The following is a 21,044-nucleotide window of genomic DNA, read 5'->3' as shown; positions in this document are numbered from 1 at the left end:
TGTAACTTCTTCTTTGTTTCTGATTTTATTTGTTTTGATCCTCTCTCTTTTGATGAATCTGGTTAAAGATTTGTCAGTTTTGTTTATATTTTCAAAGAACCAGCTCCTGTTTTTATGGATGATTTGAATTGTTCTTGTAGTCTCTTATGTCATTTAATTCTGCTCTGATCTTGATTATTTCCTTCCTTCTACTCTCGCTGGGCTTTGTTTGTTGTTGTTCCTCTAGTCCTTGTAGATGTAAGATTAGGTTATTTGAGATTTTTCTTTCTTCTTTAGGTGGGTCTGTATTGTTATGAACTTCCCTCTCAGTACTACCTTCACTATGTCCCATAGCTTTTTGGTTATTGCATGTTCATTTTCATTTGTTTCCCCATACTTTTTTATTCTTCCTTGATCTCATTGTTGACCCATTCATTATTTATTAACATGTTATTCAGTCTCCATGTATTTGAATGTGTTGAGTTTTTTCCTTGAGGTTGGTTTCTAGTTTCAAGCCATTGTAATCAGAACACGTTTGACATAATTTCAGTTTTCCTGAATTTGTTGAGGTTTGTTTTGTGTCCTACCATGTGGTCTATCTTTGAAAATGTTCCATGTGCATTTGAAAAGAATGTGTATTTTGCTTCTTTTTGGTGAAAGGTTGTGTATATATCAATTAAGTCCATTTGATGTAGAGTGTCGTTTAATGCCACAGCATCCTTGTTAATTCTTTGAAAGATCTATCCATTTTTGACAGTGGGGTGTTAAACTCCTATATCATGACTGTGTTGTCAATATCTTTCTTGAAGTCCTCTAAGATTTTCCTTATATATTTAGGTGCTCCTATGTTGGTTGCATATATGTTTAAAAGAGTTATATCTTCTTGATGGATTACTCCCTTAAGTATTATATAGTGACCTTCTCTTTTTACAGCCTTTGTTTTGAAGTCTATTTTGTTTGATATAAATATTGCTATCCCGGCTTTTTTTTTTTTCTATGTTTCTTTGCTTGGAATTTTTTTTTCTATTGCTCCATTTTCAGCCTGTGTAGATCTTTTGTTCTGAGGTAGGCCTCTTGTAGAAAGCATATATATGTTGTATTTTATTACCCCCTGTGATTCAGATACCCTATGTCTTCTGAATGGATTAAATAATCCATTTACATTTAAGGTTATTATTGATAGGAACTTATTCACTGCTGTTTATTCTGTACCTGTATTCCTCTCTCCCCACATCCCCTCCTCAATCTCTTCCTATTTCTTCTCTTTTTTTATAGCAGGCCCTTTAGCGTCTCTTGCAGTGCTGGCTTGGTAGTGATGTACTTTTTTAGCCTTCTTTTGTCTGGGTAGCTATTTATTTCACCTTCCATTTTAAATGAGGGCCTTGCTGGATAAAGTAAACTTGGTTACAGGTCCTTGCTTTTTATTACTTGGAATATTGTGTGCCAATCTCTTCTGGCTTGTAGTGTTTCTTTTAAGAAATCAGCGGATAGCCTTATCAGAGCTCCTTTGTATGTTACTAGCTGTTTGTCCCTTTCTGCCTTTAAGATTCTCCCTTTGTCTTTAAATTTTGCCATTTTAATTATGATGTGTCTTGGAGTGGGCCTCTTTAGGTTCATCTTGAATGGGACCTTCTGTGCTTTCTGAATTTGCATGACTTTTCCCCTCACCAGGTTAGGGAAGTTTTCTTCCCTATTGTTTTTTTTCAAACAGGTTTTCTATCCCTTGCTCCTTTTCTTCTCCTTCTGATATTCCAATGATGTAAATGTTGTTATGTTTCATGTTGCCCTGAAGCTTCCTTAAACTATCCTTGTTCTTTTTGAGTCTTTTTTCATTTTGTCACTCTGACTGGGTATTTTTTTCCTACCTTGTCTTCCAGCTCTGTGATTTGGTCCTCTGCTTCATCTAGCCTGCTTTTGATTCCTTCACTGTATTATTCATTTCAGATATTGTATTCTTCATATCATCCTAGCTCTTATTCAGAGTTTCTATGTCCTTTTACATGCTGCTATTATTCCCATTAAGTTCCTTATAGCTCTCACCAAGATCCTTGCTGTTCTCACTGAATTCCTTGAGCATCCTTATAAACATTATTTTGAATTCTACGTCTGATACATTACTTGCCTCAATTTCATTTAGCTCTTTTTCTGGGGATTCCTTCTTTCTTTTTGATTGGGGGTTATTTCTTTGTCTCCCCATTTTAGGTGACTCTTTTTGTTTGTTTCTGTGTCTCAGATTGCTCTGCTTTGACTGCTTGTCTTTGCGGGGTTGCCTTATGATGGAGTTCTTTGGAAGGAGTTCTGTGGGACTCAGTGGTGCAATTTATTTGATCTCCTCATCTGGATGCTCTAAGGATGCCATGTTTTTAGGTTTATGTGGGCTCTCTTGTTGTACTTGGGCATTGATTATTGATGGCTCATTCTTGGTGGGTTCTCCCCTGCAGCTGGCTGACTGGGAGTCACAACCCCTACCACATCTTGTATGCTGTTGTACAGGTGCTGGTTAGCAAAGCAGTACTACCCAGAAAACCAAACCCATGCCAGCAAAAATACCCCTCTACCACATCAGCAATACCAACAGCAAGTGAGTAAAGATGAATAAAGGTGGAAAGAGATTAAGAATATGATAAGAAAAAAGAATGAGATGACTAAAGGAGAGAAAAATTAGTTTGAGAGGGAAGGAGGAGGAGAAATGACGAGTAAGGAATAGAATCCAGGTTAAGAAATGGAAAAATAAAATTCCAAACTCAAATATGCAAAAGCAGGAGGAAGACAAAAATGAAGTAAGATGGGGAGGGTAACCTATGAGATTTAAAACTAAAAAATAGTGAACAAATAGAAATACAATTGAAAAACATCAATAACTGCCATATCCACACCAAACAAGCCACAATTAATAAATATGGAAAGACAATAAGAATATTATAAAAAAGGGAAAAATACTGTGAGCTAACTAAAGGAAGGAAGAATGATTTTGTGATTATATAGGGAGGAGAAATAGTAAGAGTAAGGGACAGGAACAAGGCGCAGAGAGGGGGAAAATAAAATTTATAATGAAAATAAGAAAGGGCCTGAAGAAGGCAAAATGTAGTAAGAGAAGGGAAGAGTACTATGTGAGATTTGAAATAATAAAATAAAAATATATAAAATCTAAATAAAAATAATGAAAAATAAAAGGCAAAAAAATAGTGAATTAGTTGGAATACAACTGAAGAGAATGACAAAATGTTGAAAGGCTATGCAAGAAAAAAAAAGGATGATGCAAATTCTGAAGAAGAACGAGATGGAATTTGTCTCAGCAGAGTTTGGTGTTGGCCTTCCATCTTCTTCTGGATCTGCCTCTGGCTTTTTATCAGCTCAAGGTCCAGGGGTGGGTCATCCAACTTCTAGCAGCACCCCATGAAGCAGAACCTTCACTTGCCTCTAGAGGGAGCTTCTATTGCAATTCTCTGGGTTTCCTCTGGGAGGCTCTTTTCCCAGTCTTCTGGGAAAATTGTGGGTGTGTATCTCTGTTTCAGCTTATATCCAATATTGTGTAGTTTCTGATGGACTAGCTGTCCATTTCAAGGGAGAGTCCAGTCTGTGTAAGAAGGTCAGCTCTTTTATGCTTGGTGCTAATGGCAGTTCTGTGTGAGAGCCCAGGCTGGGTAGGATCCTGATTACCCCTTGCTGTACCAATTTCTGATCTCCCTGCCTTGCTGGCCTCAGTGAATAGGGCCCTAGAATCCAGTGTATTTTATCTCCCTGAGAGGAGTTCAAAATGAGTCCTTTTGGAGATTCTCTTCCAGCCTTTCTCTTATGGGCATGTACCCACAGGGGTTCTTGAGCCTGTCCTTCCTGCCCTACAGGAGGTAGAGACTGGGCAGTCCTTCCCATCCTAGAGGTTTGAATTCTGCTGGGGAAGGGGCTTCTGCCTGGCTGTAAATAATCTCAGGCTCTCAACTCTTGCCCATCTAATTCCCAGCCCACTGCCCTAGTAGTAGACACAGACCCAAACTCTCCATTTTGTGTAACACCCAGCTTGCTAGCCACACTGAGTTAAAGCCAAAAATCCCTTTGATTTTCTGATCTCCCTGCCCAGCTGTATTCACTGGGAACAAACTGCACTTTCAATCTTGTCCCTTTGTTGTCAAGGCAGCTGCACACAGGGTCCCTGCTCAACATGCCTCAGCTCCCCTTTGAAAAAGTCTTTCTGTGGCACACTCACTGCAGCACAAGTCACTGTCCAGCTTTCTGCCCATACCACCTCTCCACAAAGCCAGAGGTCTCGCATGGGCATGGCTGGCTGCAGCCTGCTTCTGCCCGACCCATGTGCAGATAGAGTCCCCTGCCGCCTCCGCCTCCACTTTCTGGTACTCTCCCAGCTGGCATTTGGCGCTTCAGCTATGGATGACATGCCGTTCACTCCATGTGTGTAGCCTGGATCTCCCCGACCTTGGACATCTTCCCAAGTTACTCCTGGACTCCCCGTGGGACTGGGGTCCCTGCCCTATGAGGGGAGAGAACCACAAAGCTTTGGTTTCTCTGATCAGTCTCTCTGCATCTACAGGCTCCACATATGGGGTGTTTCCCCTTTAACTTGTAAAATCTGCTTACTGCCCAGTGTGAAGTGTCTCCTGTACTCCTTGGCTCAAAACTCCATATCAGCTAAGATTCCATTGATTGTTCAGGTTATTTGTTGGAAGAGCAGCTGAGAATCCGAGTTGGAGGCTGGAGCAAGTGGACTCAGCTTCCACCTACTTGGCTGCCATCTTCCGGCTCTAAAATGTAGATTTTAAGTGTAGAGTTTGATGAGTTCTGACAGATATTTACTGTCACCCTGTGAATATAGAACATTTCCATTACCCCAGAGAGATCACTCACATGGCATAGTTTATAATAAAGAAAAATTGGCATCCATTTAGATATAGAGTAGGGGATAGCTTAAATAAATATTTTATAATCAGATAGTGCTTTACCGTGCAGTCATTTTAATTGTTAAGAATATTTAATGCTACAGAAATGTTATGATACATTGGGTGATAAAACAAATAGAGAGCAGATTCTGTTCACTCAGAATGTATAGAATGCTTTAAAGCACAGCTTTTATTAAATGTTATTCATGGGGAAAAGTCCGAATGCAAGGCAGCCGTGCTCACCACTCCACCACCGGTGCTGCAGGGGACATCTGCCAGTGCATAGTGAAGAGCTCCAGGAATGTTATTTTATTTTATTTTTGCTTAGCTCTGTTTTCTGACTTTTTATTGAGTAAGTATTGCTTTATGCTAAGAAGTATTATTTTTAAATTTTAAAATTCCAGTTGGTTTTGACAGAGATTTGCTGTCACTCCTAGAGAAATACAATAAGATATTTACACACAAAAATAAACCTCTGCAGTCACTTGTTATTCATGGGCTTTATGTCAGAGGTGAAGAACTTAGATGCTGATGAGCTATGCCACCAAGTAATCTATACTTAGTATTAATATGGGGGTGCAAGGGGGTGCTGTTCAGTAATGTTTACAAAGACTGACCAGCTATTCCAAAAGTAACAAAAAAATCCAATACATGCAACAAAGAAATGAATGTTACTTGTGGTTTGTCTTTTTTCCAAAATATTATATTGCCATAAAAATGTTTTTGTCAGTTACTGATGGGTTTGAGAATTCCCCAGTACTGTATAAATATACAGTGAATTAGTGCTACTTTAAAATCACATTCTTATTATAATTCATAATGACCAGCTGTCCTCCTTTTCCAAGGACCATGTATATCAAGCCCTTAGACTTTAATATGAGTGTAGGTTGGTGTGATTATAAAATGACTAAACCATTAGGGTTTACAGACAAGATGCTTATTAGGCTTTCTTCCTACGATTCATGTGGCCTTGTCCACCCCTACTTTCACCCTGAGAGCCTTATAAGAGAAAAACGTCCCTTGGTTATTCTTAGTGACTCATTCTGAGCTCACACTCAGGCTACAGTTGGAGCTACTGTGGAACAACTTTGAGTACCTTGGAGGGGAGCAAGGTTTTTTGCCGAGTTGTCACATTGTTCTGATTAAGTACGGAAATACGTAGGTAGATATTAAGAACTCGACTAATATGATTCTGGATATTTACTCTTGCAACTTCTACTGCTTAGGAAGAATGTTTTTTATATAAGAATTTATCTATTTAAAAAACAAAGATGTATCAGGCAGTTACTACCTGCCAGGCAGTGGGCTGAAGGGTGTTAAGCGGTGGGAAGCACAGCAGGAGGGCTGGACTGCCAGGAAGATGAGGAAGGGTGAATGCTAAGTTCGTGGGGCATTGAGTGTGATGTCTGACGGCCTCGGTTGTCCTGATGGAGATCACCCCGTAAAACAGTTATTTACTGAGTTTGTGTGTGTGGAAGAGTGGTGGGGAGAAATCAGGATAATTACAGGGAAGTAAGGCATCAAACTCAAGCAGAGTGAGAAGGATTGGTGCATGTTACTGAAGGCCCACCTGACAATGATGATTTGACTTCATATATTTTTAATGTCTTCAGAGTCCCACAAACAGGAGCAGAGAATATACATTGTAGCGCTGTGAGGACAGTGATTTTTTTCCTAACATTTCATTATGTAAATTTTTAAATATGCATAAAAATTAGAAGAATTTTACCGTGAACACCCATATTCTTACCACCTAGATTCTACTGTGAATGTTTCACTTGCTTATACATGTCTATCAAAATGATGATTTAAATATCAATGTTTTTGATGGGCATTTTCAAACATATATGAAAGTAGAAGGAGTAATAGAACAAACCCTCACATGTTCATCTCCCAGTTTCAACAATTATTAACTATGGTTAATGTTATTTCATGTAACCCCTCATCACCATAATCTTTCTCTTTCCACACTCTCCACTGGATCATTTAAAAGCAAATGGAGAAGAAATTTTGTTGGGTGGGTTTGTCAGCAGGGTAGGAATACAGCGTAACCACAGGTCTAGGAGCAAGAGCTGACTTGTGATCAAACACAGGATCCCAGGACGGTGAAGGAAGAGAGGCCAGGAGGGAACTGGTATGCTGGAATAAAATGGGAGGAATAGTGGACTCAAAGTTTTGAATGAAGTCAAGGAACCGGAGTGGTTGTGAGTAAGGAGAGAGGGAGGCGAAGGGAGGTTGAGATCAGGGGAAGCAATGTGAATTTCAGAAGTGGAGCGAACTGGGTGTGGCCAGGGGATGGATGGTAAAAGTGGAGGGACAGCAAATAAAGACAGCAAGGAACTGTGGGTTACGGACGTGGAGAGGCAGTGTAGCAAAGAGGCCAGGGCAGGAGCATGGCCCTGGTCATGGCCCTGGCTCTGACGCTGGCCACTGTGTGACCTTGAGTAAGTTACCTACGGGCTCTGTGCCTTTGCATCGTCATCTGTAAAGTGGCAATAATAACACTGCCAACTTCATAGGGTCTTGGGAGGACTAAATGAATTATTTAAGTAGGTAAATTTTTTAGAACAGTGGCTGGCGCATATAAACACTTCAAAAATAATTATTATTATCACTAGAGTTTCATCTAGATACTGAAGTCGGCAAGGCTGGTGTCAGGATTTGTGGTGGACACGGCTACAGGTGTAAGAACATAGGAAAAGAGAGGCCGGGGAGCTTACATTTTGTGTGATGACGAAGGCCCATTGGGATGTGACACTGTCTCCTTCAAAGTTTCAAACAGTGCTGATAGGAAGTATCTTTGCTACGGACACAAGGCAAAAACTGATTCTTTCGATTATTTGGTCCCCAAAGCCTTGAGGTTTGAGGTTGCCTTGAAATCTTCATGAGGATTCTTCTAGTGTAGTTTGCTTTATTATGAGTTTTTTAGAATAAGTCAGAGTCTAAAGAAATCCTAGTATTATTAGCTCTACATACAAAGATATGTAGATACAAAGATAAGATAGATGGTGTGTTTAAACACAGCTTTTACAGTGAATTGGCAAAGGTCTTCATTAATTCATAGTTCTTCAAAAGTATGCATTATTCTATTTTAAAGACAAATCATTTCAAAAGGGTACTCTCTACAGCCTGATGCATTATACTCCAGTTTTGATGAGTTTGTTTAAAAGAAGAAAAAAAAAACCCTGCATAACACCAACTATTTAAAACTTCCAGGATATTTGTCTGTAAACATATGTTTCTAAATTTAATTAGAGTGAAATGTCTTGCCAAATGAAACATTTTTTGTTTTTTCTCAAGCAGCGTTCTAAATCCGTCAAACAGGGAGGTGGTGGAGTTGTTTGCTTAAACCATAACTCTGAAAGCCCGAAGGCTGGTGGTGTTTGTGGGTTTAAGCGAAACATGTGTTTTACTTCTCCTTATGCGTAGTGAGGAAGGAAGCATTTGTTGAGTAACTATTACTCCTTGTGTACATTTTCTCCTTTGGTCATCGCACAGCCCGATGAGGTGCACAGCAATCTCCTGTTACCCACAGAGGCAGGGGGGTTGTCAGTTGCCTGAGGACATCCATCTGGTCTGCAGTAGAACTGGGGTTTAAGCTGGTCCAGTCGACCTCAAAATTCAGGCCTTTTCTACTGTAGTGACTTGCCTACTGTAAAAGTCTATTGTCAATACTTTTATATTTTTCTCAATGTATTACTAGTCCATTTAAATACAAGTCATGCAAAGGTCTTACAAAATATGTGTCCCCACCCACCCTCACCCCTGGCCCCTACCCCGATGACTTCTGTCCTCGCTGGCTCAGTCTCAGACACGTGGGCGGCACGTACCACCTCAGGGCCTTGGAAAGTGCTGCTTCCCTTGCCCAGGGTGTTCTTCTCTCTGATGACTCAGTAGCTCATCTCCTTCCTTCAGGGCTTGACTCAACCTCAGTGAGGCCTTCCTGAGCACCCTATTTTGAATTGTAAAACAATCTCCCCCTCCCAAGCACTTCCTTCTCTTTCCTGTTTTATTTTTCTCCTTAATACTTGTCACCATGGGCAAGCACAATCGCAGAATGTTGTGCTTCGGTTTTACTGGCCAGTGTCTTGGTGTCCAGGGGACGGGCCTCTACAGATTGCAGCCCGCTCCCACTGTTGCAGGAGAGGGCTGGTCTCATGGCAGAACTGGGCAGGGCTGGTAAGGCAGTAGAGTCATAAGGCCAGCCCACGCAGGAACACCACACTCTAGTCCGGGACAATAGGGCCCATCGTCAGTCTCCTCGCTTGTAGGAATGGGGTTCTTGGCGTTTGTCTGGGAGTGAGGGTATAGCTGTGACTGGCTGACAGAGATCTTCAATGCTTATACCCGGGCAGGACTGGGGCAGGGAGGAACCCACAGTAAGGAACTTCATAATGACACCAAATGATGAAAAACCTACAATATTCAGTAAAATCATTGGTAAAATGTCCTCCATAAAAGATGCATATAAATGCAAGCTCTGTGTTCTTGATGAAGGTTCAATTGTCTCTCTCCGCACAAGGCTACCTACCCCTTGAGAAAGGAGACTGTGTCTTGTTCATAGCTGTATCCCTCGTACCTGGATCAGTCTCAGACTATCAAAAATCAGGAGCTGGATTTAAATTTTGTCCCAGTCACTTAATATAGTTCCTGACATGGAAGACAAAACTAGCTTTTAATATTATTTTATTATTTAGTATGAATGTTTCTGGAAAAGACACCAAATGTTTTGAAGTGAATGCATTTTTCACATTTGTAAATCACTGTAATTTTTTAAGTTTTCATCTTTTCTCATTTCTAGCATAAGGTATTAACCTAGAGAGCCTTAGGGTTATTAGAAACCTGGGAAGCATGGAAACTATGGAATATACTTACTTGTGAAACTGTCATCTGGTTTTATCCATCTTTGAATCATCAGTCCCAGGCATATAGTACTTGACGTATAGGAAATGCTAAATGGTCAGCACCAAAGCAAAACATGCCATGCCACACTGTAAAGGGTAAATCTTAAACCACATTTGGGCAGTCTAGTTGGAATGTCACTTACACCTTGAGGAAACTGGCTACCTATATAGCTCCCAATAGAGAGTATGTAGTGTACTTTAAGGTGTTAGAGTTCTGGGCTAGCTACATTTGTAATTCTTTGAAATATGATTTCAGGTAAAACATGGCTATTCCAAGAGAGTCTGGTGTACCCTTGTAGGAAAAACATTGTATTATTTTCGAAGTCAAGAAGATAAGGTATGTATGTATTTTTAAGGTGCTATTTAGAGGAATTTTTTGTTTGTTATGTCTTAAAAGTGTTTTCCATCACTCTTCTGTTGCTGCTAACACTTTAGAGTTTTGATAAGATTGAAATTTTGCATAAAGTTTATTATTGAGTAATCATATACCTACAAGGTACTTGATTCTTAATTATGTCTTTGCAACTTTCAATCAATGCATCTTTTTCATAGAAAAGTCTTTTCTGCCCTATTCCCAACCATCAATTTCTCATATTTTCCAGGTCTGACAGACTAGATAAGGTTGAATGAAGGGAATAACAAGCTAAGAAAGAAGAACAGGGAGGAAAAAGAATCCAGTCCCATCCCAGGCCCTCAAATGGCTAGATTCCACTTATCTATTCATTCATCTACCTATTTATATCCTGTTTACTCATTTTTAAACTAATCTCCTCCCCAAAAGAACTTGAGTTATGTTCACTTGCAGAGTAAAAGGCTGGGATATGTAACAAAGATGAAATGTGTGCCCCGTTATTGTGCGTACTCTGTGTCACCTTTGGGTTACTGAAGCTAGAGCAACTGAACCAACACGGCCCCATGATACTCATGTGAAATCATAATGCCAGCTGCCTGGAACAGCAGCCTGTGACCAACCACTGTGTGGTCCAGTGACCACATGGCCAGTTCATTTTCTCTGTTCCATTTTCACAGACTGAACTCTCAGTTCTGAGCAGCTGCATTTAAAATGCATGCCATTATTTTTAGTGCTGCTCGTGGATGGGAATTAACCCAGCACAGCCATTAAAAATAAGACCTCTGAACCCTGCCTGGCATAGCTCAATGGATTGAGCGCGGGCTGCAAACCAGAGCATCGCAGGTTCAATTCCCAGTCAGGGCACATGCCTGGGTTGCAGTCCATGGCCCCCAGCAACCGCACATTGATGTTTCTCTCTCTCTCTCTCTTTCTCCCTCCCTTCCCTCTCTAAAAATAAATAAATAAATAAATAAATAATCTTTTAAAAATGAGACCTCTGAAGTAATGTGGGAAAATGCTCATTTATATGCTACATGAATAAGCACAATACAAAATTATAAATTCAGTATAATCCCAACTAAATTATAAATCAGGAAAATAGAAGCCACTCTGTGTATTCCAGGTATAACAGTTTTGTGTGTGTGTGTGTGTGTGTGTGTGTGTGTGTGTGTGTGTGTGTTTAAAGATTTTATTTATTTATTTATAGAGAGGGAAAGGCAGGAGAGAGAGAGAGAAACATCAGTGTGCGGTTGCTGGGGGCCATGGCCTGCAACCCAGGCATGTACCCTGACTGGGAGTCGAACCTGCGATGCTTTGGTTTGCAGCCCGCACTCAATCCACTGAGCTACGCCAGCCAGGGCATAGGTATGACAGTTTTAATATCAGGGACATACATAACTTTTAGAAAAGTTGGAGGAGTAGGCATCAGGGAAGTTGCCACTGATGGTCCAGGAAGTCAACAATGAGAATCTGAGCCCAAAGCACTGAGGCAGCTGGTTCTTGATGGTTTACTAGGAAGCTTCTGTGACTCTGCCATTAGCTCAGGCATCTGACGGCAACTGTCTCAGGGGGATAATGACGTCTTTGTCACATCTCGTGCAAATTCTCTCATAGGCAAACTCTAACCCAGAAGCATGCAGGAAAGGGAATTCTGACAAATAGAATTCCCAATTTCCCTTCTGTAATTACTGGGAGACTCTAAAAGAGGGTAGTGGTTAGGATGCTGAGTTTATAATTCTCAGTCTGTCAATCTGTGTAAAAATATACGTATCAGAAAGATGGGAAAGAATTCTTCTAAATGTTGAGTAATCATCTGTGATGGCAGAATTATGGATGATTTTTTCTTTCTTTTTAAAAAAAATACCTTTCTATACTTACTAAATTTCTATAATAAGCATGTGTTTTATAAATAAAAAATAATTTAAAATTTGCTGAGTATAACTTGTGTTCTCACCATTAATAATAATAATGATAACAACAATAATAATTTAAATGAGTAACATTGGTCACAGAAGAAACATGTCAGAAGAATGCAGATCGATAAGTAGAAATCCATTATAACTGCTGGAAAAGTATTTAGAATGCTTGTGAGTCAGGACAGGTCTACTTCATTCTGTGCTATGGGTATTTCAGAAACAACTTGCTTTTAATGTGGATCAGTGTCTTTCTTTTAATTCAGTTAAAATATTTAAAAGCACTAGGTCTACTCATTGTTTATGGAGCTGTAGTGAGTCCTCTGGTAAAATGAAAAATCACCTTCAAATATTGGGGTTGATGAAACCTTGATTTTCATATGATTGGATATGCCGGAAACATACAGTTATGATAGTGTTGTCATGTAGTATCATAGTAGAATTCGTTTTCTTTATCCCATTTTTTAAACTTTGCTTTTTATTTATTAATGTGACTTTCTGCCTTATTATTTTGCCTTTGTTTACTACCTTTCTTTGTCTGAAAGCATATATAAGTTAGTTTTGCATTTTTCCTTCAGAAGTAAATTTTCCTCATTCAGTGCTCAGAATAGTGCTTTGAACAAAGTAACTACTTGGAAAATAATTGTTATTAATTTAATGGGGAAAAAGTCATGTTTAATTGAATGAATTAATTGTAATATTAATAAGCTATTGGGCAGAAAACATTGCATTTTTACATAAGATATCCAGGTAAGACCTCACTGAAAAGGAGACATTTTAATTGTGTTCTGAAGTAAGAGAGCAGCCATGTGTGTATTTCAGGCAAGAGCATTCCGGGCAGTGGGAACAGCACGTGCAAAGACCCTGGGGCAGGAGCACAGCTGCTTTGTTTGAAGAATCGTGAGAGGGTCAGTGTGATGGGGCTGGAGTTTGTCAGTAAGAGAAAAAGAGTAGGAGATGAGTCTATAGACTTAACAGGGACCAAATCACATGATGCTTTATCATAGGGACTTGGGCTTTTACTCTAAGTAAGATGAGAAGCCATTGGAGGTTTTCCATCAGAACAGTGATGTGATCTAACTTATGACTCAAGGAACACTCCGACAGCTGTCTGAGAGAATAAGGAGGAGGCCAGTCACGTGACTATTACAGTAATCCAGGTGAAGGACCATTGTGGTTTAGCGGTGGTAATGGAGGTGTGAGAAGTGCCCAGATTCGGGATATATTCCAAAAAGCTTGATGACAGGAATTGTTGACCAAAAGGTATGGGATATAAGAGAAACTAAATCAAGTCAGTAATGATGCCAAGGTTTTTGGCATAAACAGCTGGAAAGATAAAGTTAGCAACAGCTGAGATGGGGAACACTGCAGAGTTGGGTGTGGGAGAGGACTTACCGAATTAAGTTTGAGACGCTATTAGACATCTAAGTAGAGACAGTGGGTCTGGAGTTATCAGTGGAGAAATAGCTAATAAATGCTGGTAGAAAGCCATGAGCTTGGATGTGATGCCCTATGTGAATATGGATGGAAAAAGAGCCCTAAGCACTGAGCCCTGGGCCTGAGCATGGAAATGGGTGATGGTAAATGTTCCTGGAGTTAGAATGAACATTTTCAGACTGCGATGGCGAACCTGGTCAGATATTTTAGAAGCTGTAAGCCAGAAGCAAATTGTGTATTTTCCTGGAAAAGATTTACTTTATTAAAGCAAATGTTTTAAAACAAATATATATTTTTTAAAGATTTTATTTATTTATTTTTAGACAGGGAATGGAGGGAGAAAGAGAGAGAGAAACATCAATGTGCAGTTGCTGGGGGTCATGGCCTGCAACCCAGGCATGTACCCTGACTGAGAATCAAACCTGCGACACTTTGGTTCACAGCCCGCACTCAATCCACTGAGCTACGCCAGCCAGGAAAACAAATATACTTAATATTCAACACAGCAGACACAATTGGTTTTGTCAATAAAAGAATTGGTAAAATTTAATGTGCATTAGTTTTAAGAAATTTTTCTTACCCTTAAATAAAGGTGGAAGAAATTATGGCATTGTTCTGTGCTATGTTATGTATGTTAATAATTACCTTCAGAGAACACCGCTCACTTTATTGGGGTTTAGGGTGACAGTTAATTACATGTCTTTGTACCAGCTCCCTAATCGTACTACTTTTTCTATGAATAGTATTGAGATTCTGTCTGCCCTTGTCCTTTTGACCCAATACCTTAATCAAATCAGTTCTACAGAGGAAAAAGTCAAATGAATATTCTGACTGAATTCCATCATTGGTTGATTAAGTAAAGTAGCTTCTTGCTGTTTCCACAAAAATTAAATGTCTGGTATTCAAATTGTTCTTCTATGTTACAATTGGGTACAATATTTAGGTTGTGAATGGTGTTTTTGTGACAATGTGAACAATCCAATTGCCTTTAGGCATTCATTTTTAAAAAGGTATGCTTTATAAAGGTAAGGATGAAAGGAATAGGAACAATTTTATTAGGAAAAGATTTAGAAAGTGCCTTCGTCACAGTCACTAATATTTACTTTAGTTTCCCTTAGGTCAGATCAAACTCTGGGAGGCTAAAGTTGATGAGGTTGACAGATCCTGTGATTCAGATGAAGATTATGAAGCCAGTGGGCGAAGCCTGTTATCCACGCATTACACCATCGTGATCCACCCCAAAGACCAAGGTCCAACTTACCTCCTAATTGGATCCAAGCATGAAAAGGTGTGTAAGGACTTAATGCTTGGTTTAGACTGATGTAGAGTACTGTTAAAGTACTGGAAATAACTTTCAAATCATTTAAACGGAAACAAGAAAGAAAATTTTGCTAAAGACTTTCAGCTCTGTTTTCAGAGATTCTTTACATCCCTGGAAACAAGCCTTGTTTAATTGTGTCATTTTTCAATGCTACTGATAAAAGTGGTCTCAAGGCTGAGAGTATTGCATGAAGGTGTAGAATAAAGGAGCCTTATGTTTCAAATGTGGGTGTCTCAGACTGGATTTTTTTGGGTGAATCTAAGATATCTCTCCACCTTATATTTTTGACTCATTTTCAACAAAATTGTTATATGTATTTGTATATGTAGTCATATATAAAAACATAAACATTAATATAATACAAGATAAAACTTAATTTATGACAAAAGAGGCATCACAGATTAATGCAGAAGTAATGGATTATTCAACACATACACTTACATTTTGTGTTCATTATACATTGAGGAAATTAGCTATTTGGGAAAACATTCATTTAGTTTGTCATCTCATGTATATAGCAAAATAATTTTCAGGTGAATTTAAAGAGTTAAATGAAATCATTTTTTAAAGAGCCTTTATCTGATCTTGAAATAAAAAGTACTTTATTTTAAAAGGCAATGTAAGAAACACTGTAGAAATGGTTGATAGATTTGACTAAAAAAAATCAAAATACTTCTTTATATCAAATAAAATCATAACATAACTTAAAGGATAATGTAAAAATAAAGTATTTCATAGTTGGCTACTAAATCTTTAACATATAAACAACTTTTATAAAGTATTCCTTCTTTTTTAAGGCCAAACAATACTCCATTGTATGCATACACCATATTTTCTTTATTCATTCATCTGTCAGTGCACATGGAGGTTGCTTCCATCTGTTGGATATTATGAATAATGTTGCAGTAAATGTGATAGGTCTTTGAAATCCTGGTTTCAATTCCTTTGGCTACATACCCCGAATTGTTACATTGTATGGTAGTTCTGTTTCTAGTTTTTTGAGGACCCTCCATACTGTTTTCCATATCGGCCATACCAATTTACATTCTTACTAACAGCATACAAGGGTTCCCTTTTCTCCACATCCTTGCCAGCCTTTATCTTTTGCTTTTTTTGATGAAAGCCATTCTAATGGGTATGAGATGATACTTTATATGGTTTCGGTTTGCATTTCCCTTATAATTAGTGATGTTGAGCACCTTTTCATATGTTTGTTAGCCATTTGTATATCTTCTTCGGAGAAATGTTTATTTTGTTCCTTTGCCCATTTTGTAAATTTGATTATTTGGGTTTTGTTGTTGTTGTTGTTTTACTATTGAGTTGGAGTTCTTTATGCATTTTGGATATTAACTCTTCATTGGATAAATAGCTTGCAGATGTTTTCTCGCATGTCATAAGTTGACTATTCATTTTATTGTTTTCTTTGTACTGCAAAACCTTTGTAGTTTGATATAATCCCAGTTGTCTGTTTTTGTTTTATTACCTATGCTTTTGGTGTCATATCTAAGAAATCATTGCCAAGGTCAATGTCCAGAAGTTTTGTCCCTATGTTTTCTTCTAGGAGTTTTATGGTTGTAGGTCTGTGTTTAAGTCTTTATTTCATTTTGAAATAATTTATGTGTATGGTGTAAGATAAGGGTTTAATTTTATTTTTTGCATGTGGATATCCAGTTTTCTAAAAAACACTATTTATTGAAGAGACTATCCTTTCCCCCCTTGTGTATGTATTTTTGGCACCCCTTGTCAAAGATCACTACATGTGTGGCTTTGTTTCTGGATTCTTTATTCTGTTCCATTGGCCTCTGTGTCTGTTTTTATGCCAGTACCACACAGTTTGATTACTGTAGTTTTGTAATATAGTTTGAATCAAGAAGTGTGATGCCTCCAGCTTTGTTTTTCTTGCTCAAGATGGCTTTGGCTGTTCAGGGTCTTCTGTGGTTCTATATGAATTTTAGGATTTTTTTTTGTAAAAATTACCATTGGGATTTTGATAGGGATTGCATTAAATCTGTCGATGCTTTGGGTAGTATGGATATTTTAAAAATATTAATTCTTCCAATCCATGAACACTGGATGTCTTTCCATTTATTCGTGTCTGCTTTAATTTCTTTCATCAGTGTCTTGTAGTTTTTGGTGTACAGTCTTTCACCTCCTTGGTTAAGTTTATTCCTAAGTGTTTTATTCTTTTTGGTGCTGTTGTAAATGGGATTGTTTTCTTGATTTCCTTTTTGGATAACTTATTCTTAGTGTATAGAAATGCAACTGACTTTTGTACAGTGACTTTGTATCCTGCAATTTCGCTTCATTTATTAGTTCTAACATTGTGTTTGTGGAATCGTTAAGATTATGATTAAGAGTCCTAAGAATCTGATTCTTATGATTAAGAATCTTTAAGATTATGAATCTTTAAGATTAAGATTAAGATTACACATAAGATTATGTCATCTGCAAACAGATATAATTTTACTTCCTCCTTTCCGATTTGGATGCCTTTTATTTCTTTTTCTTGCCCGATTGCTCTGGCTAGGACTTCCAATGCTATGTTGAATAGAAGTGGCAAGAGTAGGCATCTTTGCCTTGTTCCACATCTTAGAGGAAAAGCTTTCAGTTTTTCGCCACTGAGTACAATATTATCTGTGGGCCTTTCATATATGGTCCTTACTGTGTTGAGGTAAGTTTGTTCTTGGTATTATTTTGCTTTAAATTTTCTAGATTTCCTAAATATTTTATATGTGTTATTTGTGTGCAATGGGAATCAGATTTTAAATATGATAAAATTTATTGTATTTCTTAAAGAAATATTAACTGGTTGTATTTATTCTAGTCTCCTAACATCATATACTTTCCTTAATCTTATCATGCTTTTCTAAGAAACACCTATAGAAAATAATAAAAATGTGAACAGTGTGAAAATATACTATGAGCACAATTCAGGTGAGCCTGCTTCAGAGCTGTGTGAATAAGTGGCTTTTAGTTATTATTTTAAAATTAAAGAGTTCTTTTTAGTGTCCAAGTTTTCTACTATTTATATGTTTTTTCCATTAAGTCACCAAAAATTTGATATTGGTTAACCTTTCTATTAATATGTTTTGTTTTTAAGGACACTTGGCTTTATCATCTTACTGTGGCAGCTGGAAGTAATAATATAAATGTTGGCACTGAATTTGAACAACTCGTGTGTAAATTGCTAAATATTGAAGGAGAGCCTTGTAAGTTCATAACATATAAAAGGCTTTATGGTTTATGAAATGGACCCTAACCCCCTTAGGGTAATGGAGTTTTCACTTGTGGGTTCATTTCCCTGCAATGTACCTACCGTTTCACTGGCTTTTCTTGTCATGGGCCAGGATTCTCATTGTGGTTCTTAGGCTCCAGGGACACCATCATTCCCCTAAATCCCATGTCCTGTGTCACCTCTGCCTTTGCTCACATTACCCCTCTGCCTGAAATGCCCCCCTTCCTTCTCATTCCTCACCAACCTGATAAAATCTTGCCCCCCTCAGAAGCTCCCCCAGACGACCCACTCCAGCTCAGCTTTTGGCTCATAAAAGATTCTTAACAAATATTAAAATTATGCCCCAATGCACTTTGCCATTTAACTCTTTCATAGCATTTGTTGCTTTGCATTGGAATTATTTTTAATGGCTAAGGTTTCCCAATTAAGAGTCTAGATTCTATATTATGTTTTATTTAATTACAGGGATTACATTTTAATTTCACCATCCAACATAGGAATTTAATAAATGTTGATTTTTAGAAATGACTTCAAGTTCTTCTTTATAATTCTATCTCCTCCTACTTTGGCCTCTCCTTTCCAAATCTTTCTGCAGCCCCTTCTCATGTATAATCGTCTCCTTACCTGGGTCACCAATTTTTAGCACATTTAAGCAACATAATATTACCCTGGTGACTTGTTTCAGCCAAGACTATTAGGACCAACCTCTCCTAGATTTAATTTCTCGGAAACAGGAACATAAGAATCCCCAGTGGCCAGGAAAATGAAATGAAATAATATTGCCAAAGCTTTTTCATGACCTTGGTGACTTAAAGTTGTGAGCCAGGCCTGAATGAACTAATTTCTAACGGGCTAATAAATGGGAGGCCAAAATAAGTGATTCTGTTTTCTGCTCTTATTTTATTCTGCATTTAGCCTCTCAGATTTGGAGACACCCTACTCTGTGTCACAGCAAGGAAGGAATTGTATCCCCTCTGACCACACTGCCTTCTGAAGCTCTACAGACAGAGGCTATTAAATTATTTAAGGTACAATTTTATATGGAGTTATATGTTATTAAAAATGTAATTGGAAAAGTAATAATAAGTGATTTAGGGTATAAAGTTCTACTTTTTCCAAGAACATTTTAAATGTGATTATTACTATTAAGAATACACTGAAATAAAACTAGGTGAATTTAGTGTGCTTTCTGAGTGAGGATTTGGGATTTACTGAAATGAACTATGCATAGTTTGGGCAATGTGAGACTCAGTAGCAGGAGAATTATTTCCCCATTAACTTCTCAGGTGCAGAGATTCCATCCATCCCACCTACCACAGTGCTGGGAGAGGGGCCAGCGCCCTCCTTCTCCAGTGCTTCTCTCCAATTCTTATTATTCAACTTCTGTTCAAGACCCCTGAGCACTTGGAATCTGGCATTCAGCTATATCGGCATTCAGCTATTTTATCTCTTGACATCAGTGAGCTTTTGGTAACTCTTCTTCCCAAAATAGTGACAGATACTTCCTTAACATGATACAATTTAATGCTGGAAATATTTTTTCGTTGATTATTTCATGCTGTAATGCTTGGGCAGCAGTGCTTTAGGGTAGAGACTAAATTTATTTAATTATATTCTGTCCTCAGCAGAGATAAAGACCACCTACTGTAGAACAACACAATAATTAAAGTCAACCACTGGTGTTTATTAACACTTTAATGTTTCTTAATAGATATTGTGTCTAATCAGATTTTAAAGCCAGCCATTCATTAAACATTTGCTCAGACACTCTAGGCTGTGTAGAGAATAAAAAGATAAATAAATCACAGCTTCTGTTCTTATGAAGTTGATAGTCCGGTGACGAGAGATCGGTAGTGTTCTGTATGCCCCTAAGGTGAATACGTATTCTACCCTTGTGCGAAGTGCTCTGTACGTGTCAGCTAGGTCAAGTGGCTTGAGAGTGCTGTTCACGTTTTCCAAACCCTTGCTGATTTTCTGTCTGCTTGTTCTCTCAATTATTAAGAGAGGTGTATTGAAATCTCTAACTGTAATTGTGCATTTTCTCTTTCTCCTTGCAGTTCTACCAATTTTTGTTTCATATATTTTGTTAAGTACATAATCATTTAGGATTGTTCTGTCCTCTACATGAACTGACCCCCTGTGTTATTATAAAGTGACCCTCTTTATCTCTGGCAGAAATCCTTGCTCTGAAATCCACTTTGTTGGATATTAATGTAGCCACTCTGGGTTTCTTTTGATTAGTGTTACCATAATATATCTTTTTCATCCATTTGAAAAAAAAAACTATTACTAAGAATAAAACCAATATAATTCATGCAGAATAAATCTAATCATTCATCACCTTGAGTATGTAATTTTTTTTCTTAATTCAGACCTGCCAGCTTTTTATAAACGCCGCAGTTGACTCCCCTGCAATTGATTACCATGTATCTCTAGCCCAGAGTGCTTTGCAGATCTGTCTGACACATCCTGAGCTACAGAATGAAATTTTCTGTCAGCTCATTAAGCAGACAAGACGGAGACAGCCACAGAATCAACCGGGACCATTGCAGGTACGTATGATACATATACGTGCAATTTAAAATGATGTTGCTGTCTTCATTGTACAAATGATGCATATTCAATAAAGACATTTGGGAAATACAAAAAGTATAAAAAAGAAAAATAGCTATTAATATTTTGATGTATATTCTTTCAGTTTATGTATATATTTATGTGTTTCTGCAGAAATGTATGTGTGTATATACACTCACATTTTTCACATTACTAGGGTTACAGTGTGCATATTAATTTATTAAAGCTATAGAACATAATCATTTCCCCTGTGTTCGTCAACATTTTTCAAAACATTAATGACTGCATTCAAATCAGTGACTATACATTTAGGTTTTCCCAATTATTTGTCTTATAATAAAAACCTCTGCAGTATACATCTTTGAACCTAAATCTTGAGTACAAAGTCCAGTGAAGTTTTTGGAATCCATCTCTAGAATTTCCATATATCTTCAACA

The 21,044-nt window shown here is 37.9% G+C and overlaps 1 protein-coding gene across 1 annotated transcript in view; it reads left to right on the top strand.

Moving 5' to 3' along the window:
• Nucleotides 1-21,044, top strand: part of PLEKHH2 (pleckstrin homology, MyTH4 and FERM domain containing H2) — a 98,599-nt gene that overhangs the window by 50,243 nt on the left and 27,312 nt on the right. Inside the window, exons 16-20 of the mRNA XM_045828780.1 lie at nucleotides 10,032-10,112; nucleotides 14,586-14,765; nucleotides 17,899-18,007; nucleotides 18,949-19,061; nucleotides 20,406-20,585. Of these exons, the coding sequence (XP_045684736.1) occupies nucleotides 10,032-10,112; nucleotides 14,586-14,765; nucleotides 17,899-18,007; nucleotides 18,949-19,061; nucleotides 20,406-20,585 (663 nt within the window). The remainder of the gene's footprint in view (nucleotides 1-10,031; nucleotides 10,113-14,585; nucleotides 14,766-17,898; nucleotides 18,008-18,948; nucleotides 19,062-20,405; nucleotides 20,586-21,044) is intronic.

Source organism: Phyllostomus hastatus, unplaced genomic scaffold (genome assembly GCF_019186645.2).
Source record: "Phyllostomus hastatus isolate PE091 unplaced genomic scaffold, TTU_PhHast_1.1 phas_scaffold_78, whole genome shotgun sequence".
In the NCBI taxonomy this organism is placed as follows: Eukaryota; Metazoa; Chordata; class Mammalia; order Chiroptera; family Phyllostomidae; genus Phyllostomus; species Phyllostomus hastatus.
The sequence above is the reverse complement of the archived record's forward strand: the minus strand, read 5'-3'. Positions and strand labels throughout refer to the sequence as shown.